The following is an 18954-nucleotide window of genomic DNA, read 5'->3' on the forward strand; positions in this document are numbered from 1 at the left end:
CGGGAAGGGGCGGGGCGTGCTGCGGCAGGCAGGGCGGCCGCGGGGGGGCGCTGTGGCGCCGGGTTGACGGTGGGGGGCAGTTGGGGCAAATGGGGGGGCGAGGGGGGCAGTTGGGGCAAATGGGCGGGGCTGGAGGTGTAGGACTGGGGGGGGCAGTTGGGGGAACTGGGGGGCAGCTGCAGGTGTAGGACTGAGGGCAGCAGTTGCAGAGGTCGGGGAGATGGGGGGGCGACCAGAGGTACTGGGGGCAGCTGGGGAAGCTGGGGGGCAGCTGGGGTGTAGGATTGAGGGGAGATGGGGGGCATTTGCTGAGGTCAGGGAGGATGGGGGAGCAACTGGAGGTACTGGGGAGCAGTGGGGGGATGCAGGGGGCAGTGAGGGGAGCTGGGGGCAGGAGGGCAGAGGCGTTTGCCCCCCGGGCAGCCACAGAGGCCCCCGACACCCACACCACCATCCTGGTCCTGGCTTCCTTGTGGGGTCAGCACCCAGTTTGGGCCAGGCAGCCCCCCCCCCCCGTCGCCAGCCCCCTTGCCTCACCCCTTGCTGGCCCTCCAGCCACCATGCTCGCCGTTACTCACACTTTACTAGCAGCCTGGCGCTTGATTGTAAACCAAGAATACCTGGAACTGAGAAGCAGCAAACCAATGAAACCAACCCCGGCGTTAAAACACTCCATGCTGTCTGGGAAAGAGCAACCTCAAAGCATCGGTGCTGCTGTTCTATGGGCTTTATGCACCAGTTTGTACAAAATCCAGCCATTGGGGTGCCGGAAGGAGGCTGGAAATGGGGAGGGCAAAGGGCAACCCCCCGCCGAGCCGTGGCATAAATGCCGATGCTGGTTCCCATCCTGGTGTGGATTTTGGTACCCAGACCCTTGCGGGTCTCCAGGGTCTCCTCTCCCCGCAGCGACCACTCCCTGCCCATCTACAGGCTTGATAGGGAAACCCTGGTGCAAGGTCGTCACTTTAGAAATTCTTAAATTATTTTGGGTTTAAGAAATAATTTTAACACAATAACCTTCACGGGTGCTGTAAATACGCCATGCTCTCCCACCAGCACCCGAACCCAGCACCTGCCATCCACTGGCACATTATGACCTCCATCCCGGCAAGAGGCAGGTTTGGAAAAGGATGTGCTGGGACGACAGCCCTTCCCTGCAGAGGCCACCGGATTGAAGCAAGGATTCATTTATTTCTAGGAAAGCTGGCAGACGCTTCCAAGTGCACATTTACTTGTGCATCGGCCAAGCTCTGGCCAGCAGCGGCATCCCTGCCTTGCATGCGAAGGAGGGCTCTCAAAGGCAGCGCTCAAGCGGAGATCATGCGACTCCGAATGTGACAACCACCTTTTTCTCTTTTTTTTAATTGTTTTTACCAAGTTTTTTCTGGCAGCTCTATCAATGTGCCATTATACTTGCGGATAACGAGGCAGTAATTGCACACGGCATATTAAAGAGAGTTTTTTTCTTCCCCTTTGTGGATCCGTTTGGGGCGAGCGTGGGTCTCAGTGCCAGCCTTGCAGTGGGTCTCCCCTCCTGGGTGCTGGTTTGGGTACCGGAGCACAGAGGCAAAGCGCTGCCATGAATTCAGGCAGGCAACGGGGTGTTGCTTGAGCCCAGCAAATGCTGTTGCCCTCCCAGGGAAAATCCCCAGCTCCCCTCCCAGCAGCGCCGAGCATTGCTCTGCTGGGCTCTGCAAACCCAACCAAACAAAATGGGCAAAAAACACAGCTCGGAGACCTTTTTAGGCTGGTAAAATTGTAAATAGATGAAAATTCCAACTTCTCACTAAATACGTATGATCTGGGCTGTAAATATTCTTTTGCACCTCTAATTATGGTATTGAGTTTGGTGCGTCTGCAACACAGTTAAATTACGCTGCCTGTTATAGCTGCCACTTTGAATTTGCTGGCTCTGAAACTCTTAAAATTGAAATCATGACTTTTAGTATTCATTTCCCTTCGTTTGAAAGGCCTGTCATCTATATTCTATGTACAACATCCAGTCCTGAGTTCGGCGATGATCCCGCTCACGTCACAGCTGTCCAGCAGTGCTCGGGACAGGGGTCCTTCCCTTTCCCCACTTTTATAGGGGGGGGAAATCCCATATAATCCTCACTGAACCCCCAGGTATCACTGCTGCACAGCCGGGGCTGCTGTACAGCCGCGGTCGGTGTGGCTGTACTCGAGGGGTGACTCAGATACATCACCAGAGTGATGGTGTCTCAATAACCAGTAAGAGATCATCACCATTCTCCTTCCTGCATGACCCTGGAGTGCCCTGCACAGCCTTGGCAAGGCGATGCCCTGTGACCAGTGTTAGCTCTTTTCTAGCTCCTGGGGGAATATAAATATATATATATATATATCAAATATAATATAATATAACATAACATAGTGGATTTGGACTCGATGATCCTTATGGGTCCCTTCCAACTTGAGATATTCTATGATTCTATTAATATAATATAATGTAATGTAATATAATATAATCAAAACACACTTGGCACTGATTGCTGGCTTTCTAGGCAGGCTGCATGGAGAAGCTGGCCATGACAGCACAACAGGTACAAGGATCGTCACCCACCCAGGAGCTGTTTCTTGGCAAAGACTTCAAATCCAGCCGAAAATTCACAATGCCTTTATCTGCCTGGCAGGAGGTCCTCCTGCTTGGTCTCCCCTGGTGAGATGCTAAACCCTGAGAAGTGCTCAGATACCAAGTTTGGGAAAATGCTGGCAAAAATAACCATCCCCAGCCCTTGAGGAGGGGATAATATGGCTGGAGGGAGCAGGGAGGGATGAGCAATTGCATCTGCACACCTAAATACTTCTTAAAATGAAGACCGAGCCTGCCTGAGCAGCAGCAAACCAGCTTTGCTATCTGCAGGGGCTTTTCTCTTTCCCCATCCCAGGTTTGCTGCCTGAGCCGGAGCAGTGTTTCTCCCCCCATTCCCATGCATGTCCCTGGAACGGGAGATGCCTTCAGATACGGGATGGGAAGAGTCACTGCACTGGATCCTGCCTCCCCCGAGAGCAGTGGTAGCTGCTCTCGGGGCAGGCAGGATCCAGCGCAGCAGCTGCATGAATCATTCTGGGGTAGACAACCACGATCTCGGGATTTCAGGAGCAGGTCTATGAAGACATCAAGGAAAATATCACATCCTTTTATTTCACGCCTTTATACCGAGGGGGTTGGTGTTTTCTTTGCAAGCTCAGGCAAGTGTCTGCTCAACATCCCAGGGGATTACTCATCCCCTCTACTCTTGGCTTCTAATTAGCAACTAAAGGGGAATAAAATAATTAAATACGCCCAAGGTAACGATACTTGGAAACTTCAGGTCACGTTTCAGCCGGGGGAGGTGGCGAGTAGTTGGAGCAGGTGAGTTTGAAGTCTGTGGGAACCTGAAAGACGCAAAAGGGAAGGGAAGATGTGGCAGGGGGGGAACCAAAGAAAAAGAAGAAAATCCAAATTGTACACTGGGAAATCATTAGATTTGTGAGTTAAAACGATGCCTAGAGTTAAGGTGATGCTTAAAGCCTGCCTGTGCAGGTGCCAGCAGTACTGGGCAAGGTGGGGAACACCTGGGGACCCCCTTTCCTGGGAGGGTCTGCAGAGATGCTGGGCAGCCCCTGACCCACTGGTACTCTGCTCTCGCAGGTGGGGGACAAGGCAAATTTGAGCCCTTTTATTTCCCAGCCAAAGCTTGGTTGGTCCTCACCCCCTTCCTCCCCTTGGGGGCTGCAATTCTACCCTTGTTAGACCTCGAAGTAATTCCCATTAACATTTATGAGAATTTCATGATCAAAAGAGGAATCAGCCCTTTCATCTTCCAGACGTGCCTGAACACACATTGCCCGGCCCCAAAACCCCATACCGTCAGGTGGGAGCCCCCACCTTGTGCCGGGGTCCCTCGGGATGCACACCCCAAAAGTGGTGGGAGTTTGCGGGGTCAGGCTCACCCTCCTGGACCCAACTGCACGGCATCGGTTCACCTTTTCTTCCTTTCCCTTCCTCCTAAGAATAAATAATTAGCAAATCACCACCCTCTCAGCACTGTTTTTTCAAGGGGAAGGTAATATTGATAGCTCATTTCCAGATAAGAAATACAGAATAAATTTCAAGCCTTTGCCCGGAGCCATAGGACAAGCTGGCGGCTGAGCCCAGCTCAGAAACCCAGACTTGGGAGTCCCAGCCCTAGTGCAGCCGGCTGGGTTGCAAGGCGGCTCCCGAACAGCCCACATCAAAGCGTGCTGCAGGGTTGTGAAAGTGTTGCAGTATTGCATGCGGTGCAATTCCTGCTTAATGAAAATCTGCTTATCCCCTTCCCGCTGCGAGCAGGCCCTCGCCAAAGGTGTGTTCCTGTTACTACAGATGTGATTGTGGGCCAGAGAAGCCCGCTAAGGAGGGCATTTCCCTGGGTAAATGGAGACACGCCACATCTTTGAGCATCTGGAGAAGCACCAGCTGGGGTATATCTTCCCAAAGCTGCGATCGAGGTGCAGGCAGGGATTTGGCAGGAAAGCAGGCAGCTCCTGGGGAAGGAGTGAGGAGGAAAAGCAGACAATGGGCTTAGCTCATGTCTGCCACTGAGACCAGAACAAGTTTTTGCTCACCGTTTTCTGGGAAAAAGAAAGAAGCCTCCACAGCGTGAGGTCACCCCAACGATCCGGTTTCACTCCCAAATGGTTCCAAGGCTTTGCCTATGCACATGGGGAGCAGTTGGGAACAGCTTCCCGGGGCAGGCGAGGGGTGATTCATCCTCTTCCTCCTCTGCCAAAGGGCTGGCAAGCGCTGGCAAAACAAAACAACGTCAGCACCTATTTCCCGTGTTTTAAACGCTTGTTTATCATCAGCAAATAATAACCTGAGATACCCGTCAAATAAAAGCCGAGCCTGCTTTCTAAGCAGTGAGCGCTCCCATGGCTTCCCGCTGGCTTTCAGAGTTTCGAGTGTGCTGTGCATTTGCTGGGTGCCAGCAGGGATTCATAAGCCCCTTTATTTTCTCTATTTCAGCCTGAAAGACTGATCCTGGGTGGGTTACAGCTCCTTGCACCCCCAGCAGCTCAGTCTTGGCCAGCTGTGGCTCTCCTGCCCAGGGTCCAACACAAACAGGCAGCTGGAGTGGGCAGAGCCGAGCTACTCTCACTGCTGCTGCAGCATCGGGGGCACCGCTGGGTGCCCTACACAGCTGGGGTGCCACGGGGTGTCAGCACCCTGCCTGGCCAGCAGCAGGCAATGGTGAGGGGCGGTGTACCCCCAGGGACTGTCCCCTGGGGTCTCTGTGCTGTGCCCACGCTGGTTTCGCAGCTCCCTGGCATCCCTGCCCGTGGTCTGTACCGATTTGAGTCATGGTGCTTTGCCAGTGGAGCCCCGTGCCTGCATCGGACCTTGTATGTGGGCGAAGGATGGGTCACCAAACCCAGCACTGCTCAGGAAGCGATGACGAGCCTGGAGCAAGTGCTTTGGGGAGACCCGTGCCCTCAGGGAGGGGAGAGGGAGACCTGGAGTTGTCCGCAGGGTCCCCTGAAGGTGATGTGCTGGGGCGGCTGCAGAAAATCACGGGCAACCAGAGGCAGAAGCAGGTTCATCACGTGCCACGGCATGACCATGGGTGACTGGAGCCGCACATCCTTCAGCGGGGAGTCAGGGCAGACCTGTGCCAGGTCATCTCCTCAGGAGCCAACTGCTGCCCCTTCCTCCTCACCCGCCTGGCACTGGCCTTGAGTCACCGCCAGTCGCCGGCACCAGCCGCAGCACCATCCAGCGGCTTTTGGCAATTGGCTCTAGTCACCCCGGGTGTCACAGGTGCCTGTCGCAGGGACGGCTGCCTCCACCGCATCTTCCTGAAGGTTGTCAATCTCCTTCACTTCTTTCTGGGGAGCCCCCTCCCCACCATGCCCTGCAGAGCCACTACCCTGGCTCAGCCATCACTGTCCCACCAGTGAGCGTCATCTCCGGCTGTGCCTGGAGCGCTGGAGCACCCCGCTGACTCACCCACGTTAATTTGCCCAGCAATCTCGGGGTGATTGCCACGGATGTGCCTGGGGACACAGCCAGGAATCCCATGCAGGGGGCACGGCCGCCAATGGGTACAGCTCTGGCATGGCAAGGGCTGGCAAGTAATTGCCGCGCAGGTATCCTGCCCATTTTGCTCAGCTCCGGGGAGCAGCATCAGGCTTATTTAAGTGATGGGGAACCCCCAGGCTCTCCCAGCAAATGGAGGGCAGGGGCCAGAAGGCAAACTGGGGCTCGCGGGGCCTTGTAACAGGGAGTATTTAAGCAGCAGGAAGGTCTCCCTGGGGTCCCGGCTCTATAGCTCATGATCCCAATTACAGGCTGCTCCTGGAGGTGGCCCAGCTGATGCATGTCCGATTGACAACGCATTGCTCCAGCTCTATCCCAAATTAATTACAGAATGGACCGGGAGCAATACAAGATCTCCCAGAGCCCTGACCCCCAGTCCTGCATCGCCTCGAAGATGCTTTTTTCCTTCGTGCAAAGAAAGGAAGGAAAGAAAGGAAAAAGGGTTGGAGTCTGAGCTGACAAGAGGTGCTGGAGAGCTTTTCCTTTGTCCCGTCCTTTCATGGCAGAGATTGCACAGTGCAGCCGATGTTCTGTTTCCCCGGCATGGGCTTCACCTTCATCCCCCCAGGCTGGAGGAGAGGGACCGCTTTGGAGGAACCCCCTGTTCCCGCATCCCTGGGCCACCACCAGCTGGGGATAGGGGCTATCTGCCAACACCATGGCTTTGCCTGGGTGGCCAAGGGTGCCAGGCATGCGGGAGGACACAGCGGATGACATGGTGGCATTGCTGTTCCCCATGCATCCATTGCGACATGGCTGGAAGCACTTCCCTGGGCATATTTCTGCACCATGGGAGTGCTTGGCTGGTTATTTCAGGAGCAGAGCACATGCGGGACCCTGAGGAGATGTCCCTCCCTCTGCCATGACACCCACAGCCCAGGAGTCCATAGCCAGCGCTGGTGGGTGGCCACTTGCACGTGTGTTCCCCGGCACGTTTGTGTTTCCCTGCTCCCACGGGAGCGACTGACGCCCTTGGCACGTGCCTGGTCCCTGGCACCATCCCCTGCCATCACGCCCCGGTGCATCATCATCAGCGTGACACTCACACGACCGCAGGGCTGGCACGCTGGGTCACCAACAAGCCGCTGCCAGGGCAGTGGGGGCAAGGAAGGGGCCCATCGGCTCTGCCTTCCTCAGGCTTTTACATACCGATTTCCCACCCTGGCCTGGCTGGGCTGGAGGAGACGCCGAGTCGGGGCGCTGGCACCGCTCCCCACCAGGTCACCCAACAAGCTCCAAACATGCCCAGACAGCTGGGTGGTAAAAATACTCCCTGGCCCACTGTTTCGGCTGGATTAGCGTTGCCTCTGACAAACCACCTTAGCCAGGCACTGCAGGCAAAAACCCAGCCGGGATAAAATCCCAAAGCCAAGGAGTTTCAGAGCACAGGGCAGCCGGGATGGGGTACCACTGACACAAGGGAGAACACAAAAAACCCAGGGGTGAGGAGGAAGGACGCTCCACAGCTGGCAATGCTTCCTGGCTGTGGGACAGTCCCTCCCTGCACCCAAACCCTCAGAAAGCATCATTTTTTTCATGCCTTCCACCCCAAACCCTCACTGCTCTTTTGAGTGGGTGGGTAAAACCCGCCGGAGGAGTTGACTAGGGTGATGGCAGCTCGCCCGCCACCCTCCTCCCCTGCACACCCAGCTAATGGTGCACAGAAATTAATTCAGATGAGTGGGACGGAGCATCACAGCCGGGAAGGAGACGAGGCCCCCGAGGTGCCATGCGCGGCGCCGAGGGGACGTGGGCGCCACTGTCCCGGGGCGCTGGGAGGGCACGGCAGGCTCTGGCCAGGCCAGTCCAGCTTGTTGCTGCTCCCGCTCACGGGAAGGGTGTCGGAGCCATCGGACGGGGTCTGGGGCAGGGGCTGCATCCCTGTCACCCCGCTGTGCCAGCTCCCCATCACCCCACCGTGCCGGCTCTGGGAAGAGGGGGCTGAGAGTTGCCGGCAGTGGTGGCAGCCCCGGGATCAATGCACCCCCCGAGCTATCTGCGGGCTTGACAGATTGATATTGGCAAAGGACTGGGCTGTGGGGGCCTCCCTGGGTGCACCCCCTCAGCCCCCAGCTCCTGGGAGCAGAGCAGTGCTCCCAAGGCAGGTGCCATCCGTGTGATGTGAGCTGGCCGTTCTCTGGACCCCCACCAACATCTCAGCAAAGAGCAGCGGTCACCCAGGCAGCCCTCCCCGCTGCCACCGGCACCCCAGGGAGGGGGGACATGGGAGCCCCAGGTCCTGCCTGGCCACCCAGGGAGTGAATCAGCAGCGCCTGGGGCAGGTGCCGGGCTGAGCCGTGCGCAGGCTGCGAGGGGCGGAGGTTTTGCACTCGCTCTCACCCGGCCAAGGATAAATAGGAGGCGGCTGCGAGTCCTGCCAAAGCCGCTCTTTCCATAGCCCAACGTGTCTGACAGCCGGCAGCCAGCCCAGGCAGACATGGACTCGCAGGACTGCCCTTGCGCCACGGGTAAGCCAGTGCTTCCCTCCGCGTTGGCCCCGGGGGGCTTCGGGAGCCAGAGCATCCCGGTGGGACCACCGATGCTCCCGCCTGTCGGCCTCCTCTGCCATCCCTGATGCTGTCATCCTGGCTGGGCCAGCTGCTGAAATCCTCTCCCAGCGTGGCAGTGTCACACCTGGAGCATCTCACTGGGAAGCGGCCGAGAATGCTGTGACCTTCCCGCTGAGCATGGCCGAAGCATCAGCCCTGGCCAGCCGGTGCTGCCGGAGAGCGGATGCTCAGGGCGGATGGCAATGCTCTCCCTGTAGCCCTCGCCCCAGAGCGTCCCTGCTGAGCCCCAGGGATGGGGGGATCCCCTCCCACCACCTCCTCTCAAGCCTTTTTCTCCTTTTCTCTGTGTTTTAGGTGGCACCTGCACCTGCGGGGACAACTGCAAATGCAAAAACTGCAAATGTACATCATGCAAAAAAGGTAAGGGGGGTCTCTGAGCCCCATGGGGTAGGCAGAAACGCTTGTGGGGGTTTTCACTACACATGCCTGCGCACCTGGAATCAAATCAGGCTCAGCATGGCCAGAGTTGAGTTTATTCCTCCCATATTTTTTTGCCCCCAAAGGAGCATGGGGTGAATTCCCCCCCCCACCAGCCGCCAGGCAATACAAGCCACCTGGTATAGCCCAGAACTCAGTGTACCCCTCACTGGCACCTCAGGATCAGCACAAAGGGATGCCCCAGGAGGAAACCAGCACCGGGATTTCTTCCGGCTGCTCCTGATGCCGTCACCCCCGGGCAGAGCCATGTGTGGGAGGGTTTGCACAGAGAGGGGCTGGGGAGCCCCTGGTGAGCCCCTGGGAGTCCCGCACCCTCCTGCTGCCTCCCCAGTGCTGGCCCTGGATGCAAAAACACCCCAGGAGATGCCACCAGGAATGGGGATGCTGCTAAAAGGCAAGGACACAGGGGTCAGTTGGAGGTCTCCAGCCATCCCCTATGGGACCCCCCCCAAACCCCACCCTGAGACCCCCGCCACGAACGACCCTGACTTATTTTTCTCTCTGCCACAGGCTGCTGCTCCTGCTGCCCGGCAGGATGTGCTAAGTGTGCACAGGGCTGCGTCTGCAAGGGGCCCCCCTCCGCCAAGTGCAGCTGCTGCAAATAGGGACCCCCAGCTGCACATCTGGGGGGCCGAAGAAGAATAGCCTTATTGTGTATGTTGGGTTTTTTTATATATATGTGTTCAGATATCTTTAGTGTTTGTCATGCACGACCTAAATAAAGTGATGTGTATATAAAGGTCTATAAGGAACCTGGCACTTCTGTTGGATGGGGCGGCTTCCCTGGGGAGTGGGAGGGCAGTGCATTTGGGGGGTCATGGCAAAGAGCCCGCGTCTTATTTTTGCTCCTTTTTTCCAATCTTGGCTCTGCCCTCCCTACCAGCAGCTCCGACTCTTTGTTTTTACACTTTCCCTGCACAAGAAGGTATTTTATAGTTTTTTTTTTTCCCCCGCCCTGTTGTTACCCAAGGGCAAATCGCATGCTCTCTCCTCCACCAGAAATCCTCGGGGCTAATGAGCAACTCGTTATTACAAGCCTTCACTGACAGCGTACTAACTGCTGCAGCCCTGCCCATTTCCAGGGGTAACGTTTCCACGGCAGGTTGGGTGGTGGGGGAACGGGTTTAGTTTTCCTCCCGGCAGTTTAGTTGAACTGGCTGGAAGAACCACCCTGCTTATCCTCCCCACCACCTCAGCCAGCCTGGCAGCGTGCTTCTGTGGGGAGCCCCAGGTGACCTGGATGCTCACAACGGGGTGTGATGCCCACAAGGGGGTGCAATGTCCGCAATGGGGTGCAGTGCACATAATGCAATGCCTGCAATGGGATGGGATGCCCATGCCAGGGTGCAATGCCCACAAGGGGATGGGATGCCTGCAATGGCTCACAATGCCCATGCCAGGGTGCAATGCCTGTGAAAGGGTGCGATGCCCATGCTAGGGTGCAATGCCCACAATGGGATGCAATGCCCATGCCGGGGGGGGTGATGCTCACCCTGCCGAAGCGCAGCCATGCTGCTGCCAGGACACTGTACCCCAGGTGCCATGTGGCACCGTGCTGCTTCCCAGGACACACGAGGGGTCCTGCCTGTCCCTGTGCTCCCCAAACGCAGCCTTTCATGGCCTCTTTTTAGCTGCAAAACCATTCCTGAACCATCCAGCCACTGCTGCCAGGACTCAGCCAGGGTTTTGGCACGGCCAAGGGCACCCCTGCCCACCATCTGCTCGTGGTGCCAATCCCCAGGGGATACCCCTTTGCTCTGGGAGGGCTCTTCCCCCAGGGCGTCCCCTGAGATGTCACCATCACCCCACACTTCCGACGGGTGTGAAGCACGTCCCAACGCCAGCAGAATGTAGGGCAGGGCAGGCATGCTGCTGGCAGGGTGCAGCACCAGCTCTGGAACTTCAACCTAAACTCCATTCTGCAAATAGCAGGGTTATCTTTATTCCTTCCTACCCAGAGAGATTTAAGCACCAATCATGCAAAAACATTGTTGGTGAGCCCACAACAAGCAGGAAGGAGAGGTTGCTAATGGGATTTATCCCCAAACATGTGGTTTAACCAGCAGGGCTCACAGCATCCTCCCAGCCTCACTGTCCCTGGTGGGTTTGCATCGGCCCTGCCCCACGGCTCTGCCCTGTGCCCGTCCCCATGCCCCACGGCAGCATGATGGAGAGCAGCTATCAGATGCTGTCCCCTGTCTGCGTGGGGAGTGGGGGGTAGACGGGGGTCCCAGCAGCCCAGCTCCAAGTCCTGAGACCTGTGCTGGGCAGCTGCGGTTCCTCTGCTCGCTTTATGGCTGCTCTAAAATCAGAGTTAGACCTGGCACTCCTCTTGCAAGGGCACAGCCTCAGGATTAACTACTCCCTGTCAGCCGTGGGAAATCGGAGGACCAGCAGTGACGTGGGGAAACCCCCCCGAGGTCCCCTCTCCCCGCTGATGTCTGGCACGTGCCCTGCACCCCGGCATTTCGGCAAGCCCATACAGCTCGGGGGAGTCATGGCTCATCCCTCCCTGTCCTGCTGCGGCGTGACTTCATTATTCAGTGGAAATGCCCCGATTGGGAAACAGGGCATTTTCTGGGCTCTTTTCCCGTCCCAGGTCCACGCACGGTCCCGTCGAGATGTTGCGCTGCCCCTTCCTGCTGGCAGTGACTGGGGGGGGGGCGGAACGACGTGTCCCGGGATCTGGCACAGCCCCTCCATGGGTGACATGCAGGATTCCCAGAAATCAGGGAATTCTTCCGCCTCCCCTGCAGCCCTGCCCCTCCACATTCACCCCCTGCTCTCGCTACAGTGCCGTGTTGGTGTCCATGTCCCCATTTTGGGTGGCAGGGAGCTCTCCTTCCTACAAAGAGGGGTGCAGTAGAGCCTGTCGCTGCCAGAGGCGGGGCTGGGGGGGGGCAGCACCGGCCTGCAGCACCGTGCTGGGGGCGGGGGGCGGTGTCCGGGAGGCGATTTCACAACCCACGTTTATGAGCAGTAAGACCACACGTGCACCGTGATTTCACCTCTCCTGTCCTGCTCAGCCAGCAGCAAGCGCAATGCCTGCTGGCTCAGCCTCATATTTACACTGCCTTGCTGCTGCCTGCAAAACACTGCCAGGAAAAAAAAACAAACACCTCTGTGTTTTTGCAAACAAGCACAAGCCGTTCCCTGGCACGACCTCCCAGGGAAACTGACCCTCTCACGGTCCCAGGGCCTGCTGCCCTGGGCTCCACAGGGACGAATCCCGTCCTCAGTGCCAGCTCTGAGGCGTTTGCTTGCCACGTTTGCAACACCAGCACCACCGAGAGCAGCGGGACAGGCGTGAGGACGGCCTGTCCCTGGCCCAGCAGCGGTTTTCTGTGCCGTGTGCCGAGCTGGCTGTGAGCGCGGTGGAAGCTAGTTTGGCACGTAAACGCTGTGACAAAGGGGAAACACACGGGTGCCACGAAGCCATGATTCCCAGCAGATCCCAGCTGGCCGTGCCACGCTCCCACCCTGCATCCCAGTGGTGCATCCCAGTGCTCAGCCCTCCTGGGGGGCCAGCCTAGCACCCCAGCCCCACGGGGGCTGCCCCAGGGCCACACCACTCTCCGGCAGGATGCTGAGACTGTCCCATCCCTGGGGACAGCCACATACACTCCACGGCCTTCCCAAGCATGGGCGGCACAGCTGCACCCCGGCGCTGGGCACACAGGGCTGGGAAGGGCCAGGCAGTGTTGCGGGGCTGTCCCAAATGTGCAAGAGTTGGTGGCAGTGCCATGCCAGCGCTGTCACACCCTCCCCCCGGCATCTTCTAGCATCTCGGCCCCCCAGGGTGCAGCACCCTGCCGGGGGGGGTGGCAGAAATGGGTGCGGGTGGGATGCCCTAGCCTCCCCACAGCGGGCTGGGAGCCGCGGGGGGGGGGGGGGGCGGGGGACGGGGACAACAGTGCCGTGACCCGGGTTGAGCACGGCCCGGCCACGGGTGAGCACGGCACCACGGCACCGCCCCGGGGTGAGCACGGCCCCGCGCTGGGCACGGCCCCGGGGGAGCGCGGTCCCGCCCCGCCGTGCGCAGCGCCGAGCACCGCCCCGCGCCTCCACCTCATAAATACCGGGCGGTCGGGGCGCGTCCGTACTGCTGCGAGCCCAGCCTAACCGAGGCGACCTGAGGCGGACTGAACCAAACCAAGCCAAACCATGGACCCCCAGGACTGCTCGTGTGCCGCCGGTAAGTGCCCCATCCCGGCTGTGCCCGGCCGGTCCCGTCCTGTCCCTCGGCTGACGGCCGCTCTCCCGCCCCAGGTGACTCCTGCTCCTGCGCCGGGTCCTGCAAGTGCAAGAACTGCCGCTGCCGGAGCTGCCGCAAGAGTGAGTGGGGGGCTCAGCCCGGGGGTGGGGGGCCCAGTCTCTCCGGAGGGGGGCTGCCTTTGCCCTGTTGGACCCCAATGGGGACTGCCTGACCCTTGCCCCATAGAGAATCCCCCCCCCCCCCTTGCCCTGTAGGATCCCCTATGGAGACCCCACCGTTCCCCAACGGGGTGCCCCTGCCCTGCAGGACCCTCATGGGGATCCCGCCCCCTGGAGACCTCCCCCCACTCCCCTTTTGGGGGTGCCCCGGCCCTGTAGAACCCCCAACCACTGCCCCATTGGGATCACAGTCCTGCCCATTGGGGGGGGTGTCCCACTCTCCATAGGGTGCCCCTGTCCCATGGGACCCCCATCTCTTCCCACCCACCCCCTAATTCTCGTGTGTCGTCCCCCCCAGGCTGCTGCTCCTGCTGCCCTGCAAGCTGCAGCAACTGTGCCAAGGGCTGCGTGTGCAAGGAGCCGGCTAGCAGCAAGTGCAGCTGCTGCCACTGAGCCGCTCACGTCTGCCTGTAAATAGCCAGCATGCTTCAGGGATGGGGGGGGGGCACAAAAAAGCCTATTTTTTCATGTTTTGTATCTTCTGTACCAGTGGTGAGACTGGATGGAAATAAAGGAATTTGACTGGAGGTATGAGTGTTGCTGTTGGGCAGGGCTGGAGGCTGAGCACTGTTGCTGTTTGTGACTCCTGTGGGGGAATTGTTGCCTTGGGGTGGTGGGGGGCTGCTTGGGAACACCCCCATGGCCTTCCCTGAGTGGGCTCTGCACTTCCTTGGGGGAGAAAAGCAGGTTCCCTGGGTGGGGGACAGCCCTCATCCTCCATGTGGGGTGGTTCTGGGAGTCTTTAAGGTACTGGTCTCCTAGTGAGGACAGGGGTGACATGCTGGTGGGTGTGGGGCAGGGGGCTCTCCAGCCCCCTCCTGCCGTTCTCTGGCTTTGTGGCAGGTGTCTGTGCACCATCCTGGGCTCCCACACCCTGGGACTTCCTCTGGGTGAAAAAGCTTGTGGGAACAAGTGGGGGGGGGGGGGGTGGCATAGGCTGGCAGCTTGCCTGCCCTGAGCTGCTGCTGAAAGGCACCTGGCTGAACCCCAGTGGGGACATGGCTGTCTCATGGGCAGGGACAAGCCCCCCCTGCCCTCCAAGAGCTCATGCTTTGCAAATCCCAATCCACTTGCAGAGCAGATCCATCCCCAAAGGGATGCTTTCCCTGCAGCCTCCCCATGCCAAAGACAGACCTCCAGCTATGGTGCCTGCTTCCTCCTGCCGCAGGCATGACCTCTGAGCACTTTTTTTCCAGCCCATTTTTGGGGAGCACCTTGCTTGGAGCTGTGATGACCTCCAGGCCTAGGAGGGCAGATGACCATAGCTGTGAATAAGCCCTGCGTGGGTTAAATGCAGCACATGGCTGCAGAGCGGTGGGTGCTGGGAGCGTAAGGAGGTGATGGGAAGGTGCGTGGGCTGTGTTTTGCTTCTGAAAATCTCTGCCAAGTGAAAGAGTCACTTTTTACACACAGGAGCCCCTGCCTGCCTGTACATGTCCCTTGGGTGTGCCCTGCCACGGAGGCAGGTTCCCAGCCCTGCTGCCAGGGCTGTCACCCCACTGTTGTCACCCCTTCCCTGTCTCTCCGGGCAGGGGGACAGCTCAGCCTGGCAGGGATATCTCCTCCAACCCTTGGTGGCCAGGCACAGGATGAATTTAAAAAGCAACGTGCTGGGGCAACCCTGAAATGGAGGCCCTTGGATAGCCATGCAGTCCCTTCCTTCCAGGCTGGGTGGCACAAGGTGGGGTGTCTGCAAGGGGGGAGCATGGCAATACCAGCGCTTGGGGATGCTCCAGGCACCCATGGGAGCTGCTTGCCCCTTCCCCAAAGGTTTGCCCAGCTTCAGCACGTGGCTCTGCAGTGGGTGCCCAGCCTGCTCAGCACTCAGCTTCGCTGCTAAGAAAAGCAACACCCAGCTCAGCACCCATTTGCCTTTTAAATGCGTTGCCTGGTTGCATTAGTGTGTCTTTTGCTTAAGTAGCCTACCAGCACTGCCTGTTGCAACAGGGGCTCAGCGCTGGAGACAGGGTTTAAGGGCCTGCCTTGCCCTAAATGCATTTAAAAAACAATAAATCTCATGGGAAGATGCTTTGCTGGAAAACAAGACTGCCAGAGGGCCGACGCGGCCCCGACGCTGGAGCCGGGTGCAGCAGGGTTGCGACCCCGGACCATACAGAGGAGGGGCTGTGGGCTGAGCCCCCCCACCTGGGGCCAGGCGCCCGCATGCTGCACCAGAAACAAAGCTGGGGCGCGGATGGGGTTTCCCCTCTCAGGAAGTGCCCCGGGGCATCAACTGCTCCCTGTTCCCAGCGGCATGCCAGGGTGGTACGTGGGCATGCGCCTCTGCACCATGCCGCTGCCAGCCTCCGCTGCCTGCTCATGGTTCTGCCTGCGCCCGTCTGGCAGCAGTAGCTGCCCGAGAGCTGTGGACCCCCAGCCTCAATGCCCTTTCCAGCCTTGCCAGGTGTGATTTGGGGTGAGGAAAGCCACAAGACCAGTGGGATGGGTGCAGGCACCCATGGGAGGTGCTGGCCTGGGATGTGCCCAGCGCCTGGCTCTGTCTGTAGCTGCTCTCAGTGAGGTGGCTGGGGGCTTTCTGGTCCCCTCGGGAGCATTTTCTGTGGACAAAACCTACTTTTTACTGAAGCGGGAGATGCTCTCAGCCTGCACACAGCTGTGTGTAGCCAGAGGGTGATGGGAATAAAGGCTTGATGCAAGAAGAGACCGGTGTGCTTTATGCAGCCCCTCAAAGAAAAGCACAGCTCAGCTTGCAGAGGTGGTTTGAGGTGGCTGCGCGTCTCCCCTGGGCACCCGGGGGAGCTGGGGCAGGGGTGTCCTGGGCGCACACCCAACCGGGCAGCCCGGCAGCGGGGTGCAGCACCCCGGGGGGGCTGTGCTCAGCACCGCTTCTGGCTCAGCGTGAGCCCCACGAGGCTGGTGCATCTGCCTCCATGGCCCTGAGCAGAGGGAACGCGCACCCTGCGCGCCCTGTGCAGAGGAGCTACGCGCTGGGTGCAGAGGGGACGAGCACCCTCTGCACGTGACAGGCGCCCTGTGCAGACGGGACAGGCGCCCTGTGCCGAGGGGACGAGCGCCGTGCGCAGAGAGGACGTGCACCCTGTGCAGAGAGTAAATACACCCAGTGCAGGGGGGGCATGCACCGTGTGCAGAGGGGACGAGCACCCTGTGCGCTGGGGAGGTACACCCCGTCCTCTGGGGACGGGCACCCTGGGCGCCCAGTGCGGGGCGGACATGCGCACAGTGTGGAGGGGAAATACGCCATGTGCGGAGGGGACAGGCACCCTGTGCTGAGGGATGTGCGCCCAGTGCACCGCGGACGTGCACCCTGTGCAGGGCAGACAGGCACCCAGTGCGGAGGGGCCGGGCACCCTGGGCACCCAGTGCAGCGCGGACATGCACCCAGTGCAGGGCGGAGGGGACAGGCACCCAGTGCAGGGCAGACAGGCACCCTGGGCACCCAGTGCAGGGAGGAAAGGCACCCAGTGCAGGGCAGACAGGCACCCTGGGCACCCAGTGCAGGGAGGAAAGGCACCCAGTGCAGGGCAGACAGGCACCCTGGGCACCCAGTGCAGGGAGGAAAGGCACCCAGTGCAGGGCAGACAGGCACCCTGGGCACCCAGTGCAGGGAGGAAAGGCACCCAGTGCAGGGCAGACAGGCACCCTGGGCACCCAGTGCAGGGAGGAAAGGCACCCAGTGCAGGGCAGACAGGCACCCTGGGCACCCAGTGCAGGGAGGAAAGGCACCCAGTGCAGGGCAGACAGGCACCCTGTGCGGTGGGGAAATGCATCCAGCGCAGAGCGGGCATGCACCCTGTGCAGAGAGGACGGGCACCCCGTGCAGCGGACACGCTGCCCGCCGGCCGCAGCAGCAGTCTCCCCGGGGCGGGCAGCCGCCGGCCGGCCGCAGCCGAGCACTTCCATAAGGATTTGCTGCCACCTGCCTGCCCGGTCCCAGCGCCGCCCCGCAGCACCGGCGCCCGGCCAGCCCCGCTCTCCCGGCCTGTGCCTGGCTCCCCGCCCCGTGTCACCGGCCCTGCAGGGCGGCTGCTCCCCCCAGGCCGCTCCGGGGGGCACCAGCGCTTGTCCCCGGGCACCACAGGGCCCTCCTCCTCCCGCTGGAAAGCTGCCCCGGGAGCCTGGGCAGGCTCAGGGAGAGCTGGGGTGGCATGGGCACCCATCCCGCAAAGACACCCATCGCATCAAGACATGCATCCTGCCAGGACATCTGTCCCAGCAGGGCACCCATCCCAGCAGGGCACCCATCCCAGCAGGATATCCATCCCACCAGGATATCCATCCCACCAGGATGCCCATCCCACCAGGGTACCCATCCTGCCAGGTTATCCATCCCACCAGGGCACCCATCCTGCCAGGACACCCATCCCACCAAGACATCCATTCCACCAGGACACCCATCCCACCAAGATATCCATCCCAGCAGGACGTCCATCGTATCAGGACATCCATCCCACCAGGATGCCCATCCTACCACAGCACCCATCTCAGAAGGACACCCATCCATCCCATCAGGGCACCCATCCACCGGGGCATCCTGCCAGGGACCAGCGCACCCTTTGAAGTGGCTGCCCCAAACACTCCAGTGCCACAAGCACTCTCCTCTTGCTAATTTTTGGGATGAAATTCCATGGAGTGTGTAACTGGGCACCTTGGGGCCAAGTCCAAACGCAGCAGACCCCAGGGCACAGTTCAGCCCGTGGCAGAGGAAAAACATGTTTTATATGTGCCAGGTCTCAGCATGCAGTTCTAAATACATCAGAAAGAGTTAAAACTACAGATTTACAAAGAACACAGGCTGCAGGGAGCCAGGCAGGCACCCAGCATTGGAAAAAATTGATTTTTTGGTAATACTAGCCAGCCACTGAACAACCGTCGAGTGTCACAGCACAGGGAGAGCAACCTAACCGCCTTGGAGGGACAAAATTCGGGGTTTGCACCTTTTTTTTTTTTTTTCTGGGGAAGGCACCTGAGCTGGAATGGCTGCAAGTCACCTTCACCTCCTCGGAGACCTGAAGCAGGGCTGGTGGAATTGGGGCAGCCCCCGCAGGGCTGTAATTTATAGCAGAAGTGCTTCTGGGCTGTCCTGCACTCTGATGGGGCCTTAAATCTCTGCCATACATTAGAGATGTTCCTGCCCTAGGGGCTGGGGCATGGGCAGGCATCGAGGCAGGCAGCTCCCCAGCTAGCTACATTTTAGAGCCATGTTGGGTGGTTTTATATGCCCTAAGTGATGCTTGCAACCGGGAAAAAATGAAGTGGCAGGAGATGTTTTCTGATGGCTTGAGAAAACTTGTATTTCGTGAGGCAAAGAAAAAAAAGCCCCAGGAACCTCTGAGGAAAGCCATGTTTTGATGCTTGTCGTCCTGCATGCAAGGAGATGCCCTTGTAAAAATCTGGATTTTGGTGTTGGGGCAGGCTGGGGTGTAATTTGCCCAAGTGCATCCTGGTGAG

At 59.4% G+C, this 18954-nt stretch overlaps 2 protein-coding genes and 1 long non-coding RNA gene across 3 annotated transcripts; 2 read left to right on the forward strand and 1 right to left on the reverse strand.

Moving 5' to 3' along the window:
• Positions 1-3145: 3145 nt before the first annotated feature.
• Positions 3146-4957, reverse strand: LOC128146305 (uncharacterized). Its single transcript, XR_008236726.1, has 3 exons — positions 4872-4957; positions 4612-4789; positions 3146-3399 (listed from the first exon to the last, which is right to left on the reverse strand). It is a non-coding gene; the product is annotated as an uncharacterized LOC128146305 (long non-coding RNA).
• Positions 4958-8350: 3393 nt separating this feature from the next.
• On the forward strand, positions 8351-9838 carry LOC128145848 (metallothionein-1). Its single transcript, XM_052796587.1, has 3 exons — positions 8351-8550; positions 8947-9012; positions 9601-9838. The coding sequence occupies exons 1-3, from the start codon at positions 8520-8522 to the stop codon at positions 9693-9695; spliced, it is 192 nt and encodes a 63-aa protein (XP_052652547.1). The 5' UTR covers positions 8351-8519; the 3' UTR covers positions 9696-9838.
• A 3325-nt stretch (positions 9839-13163) lies between these two features.
• LOC128146606 (metallothionein-2) lies at positions 13164-14051 on the forward strand. Its single transcript, XM_052798128.1, has 3 exons — positions 13164-13285; positions 13360-13425; positions 13823-14051. The coding sequence occupies exons 1-3, from the start codon at positions 13255-13257 to the stop codon at positions 13915-13917; spliced, it is 192 nt and encodes a 63-aa protein (XP_052654088.1). The 5' UTR covers positions 13164-13254; the 3' UTR covers positions 13918-14051.
• The last annotated feature ends 4903 nt before the right edge of the window (positions 14052-18954 follow it).

The sequence above is a fragment of the Harpia harpyja genome, chromosome 9, assembly GCF_026419915.1.
Source record: "Harpia harpyja isolate bHarHar1 chromosome 9, bHarHar1 primary haplotype, whole genome shotgun sequence".
Taxonomy (NCBI): Eukaryota; Metazoa; Chordata; class Aves; order Accipitriformes; family Accipitridae; genus Harpia; species Harpia harpyja.

Coding starts and splice junctions, on each gene's coding strand:
- LOC128145848 (XM_052796587.1), top strand. CDS start 8,520: ATGGACTCGCAGGACTGCCCTTGCGCCACGG. Junction 8,551..8,946: donor GGACTGCCCTTGCGCCACGG/GTAAGCCAGTGC, acceptor TCTGTGTTTTAG/GTGGCACCTGCACCTGCGGG. Junction 9,013..9,600: donor ATGTACATCATGCAAAAAAG/GTAAGGGGGGTC, acceptor TCTCTGCCACAG/GCTGCTGCTCCTGCTGCCCG.
- LOC128146606 (XM_052798128.1), top strand. CDS start 13,255: ATGGACCCCCAGGACTGCTCGTGTGCCGCCG. Junction 13,286..13,359: donor GGACTGCTCGTGTGCCGCCG/GTAAGTGCCCCA, acceptor CTCCCGCCCCAG/GTGACTCCTGCTCCTGCGCC. Junction 13,426..13,822: donor CTGCCGGAGCTGCCGCAAGA/GTGAGTGGGGGG, acceptor CGTCCCCCCCAG/GCTGCTGCTCCTGCTGCCCT.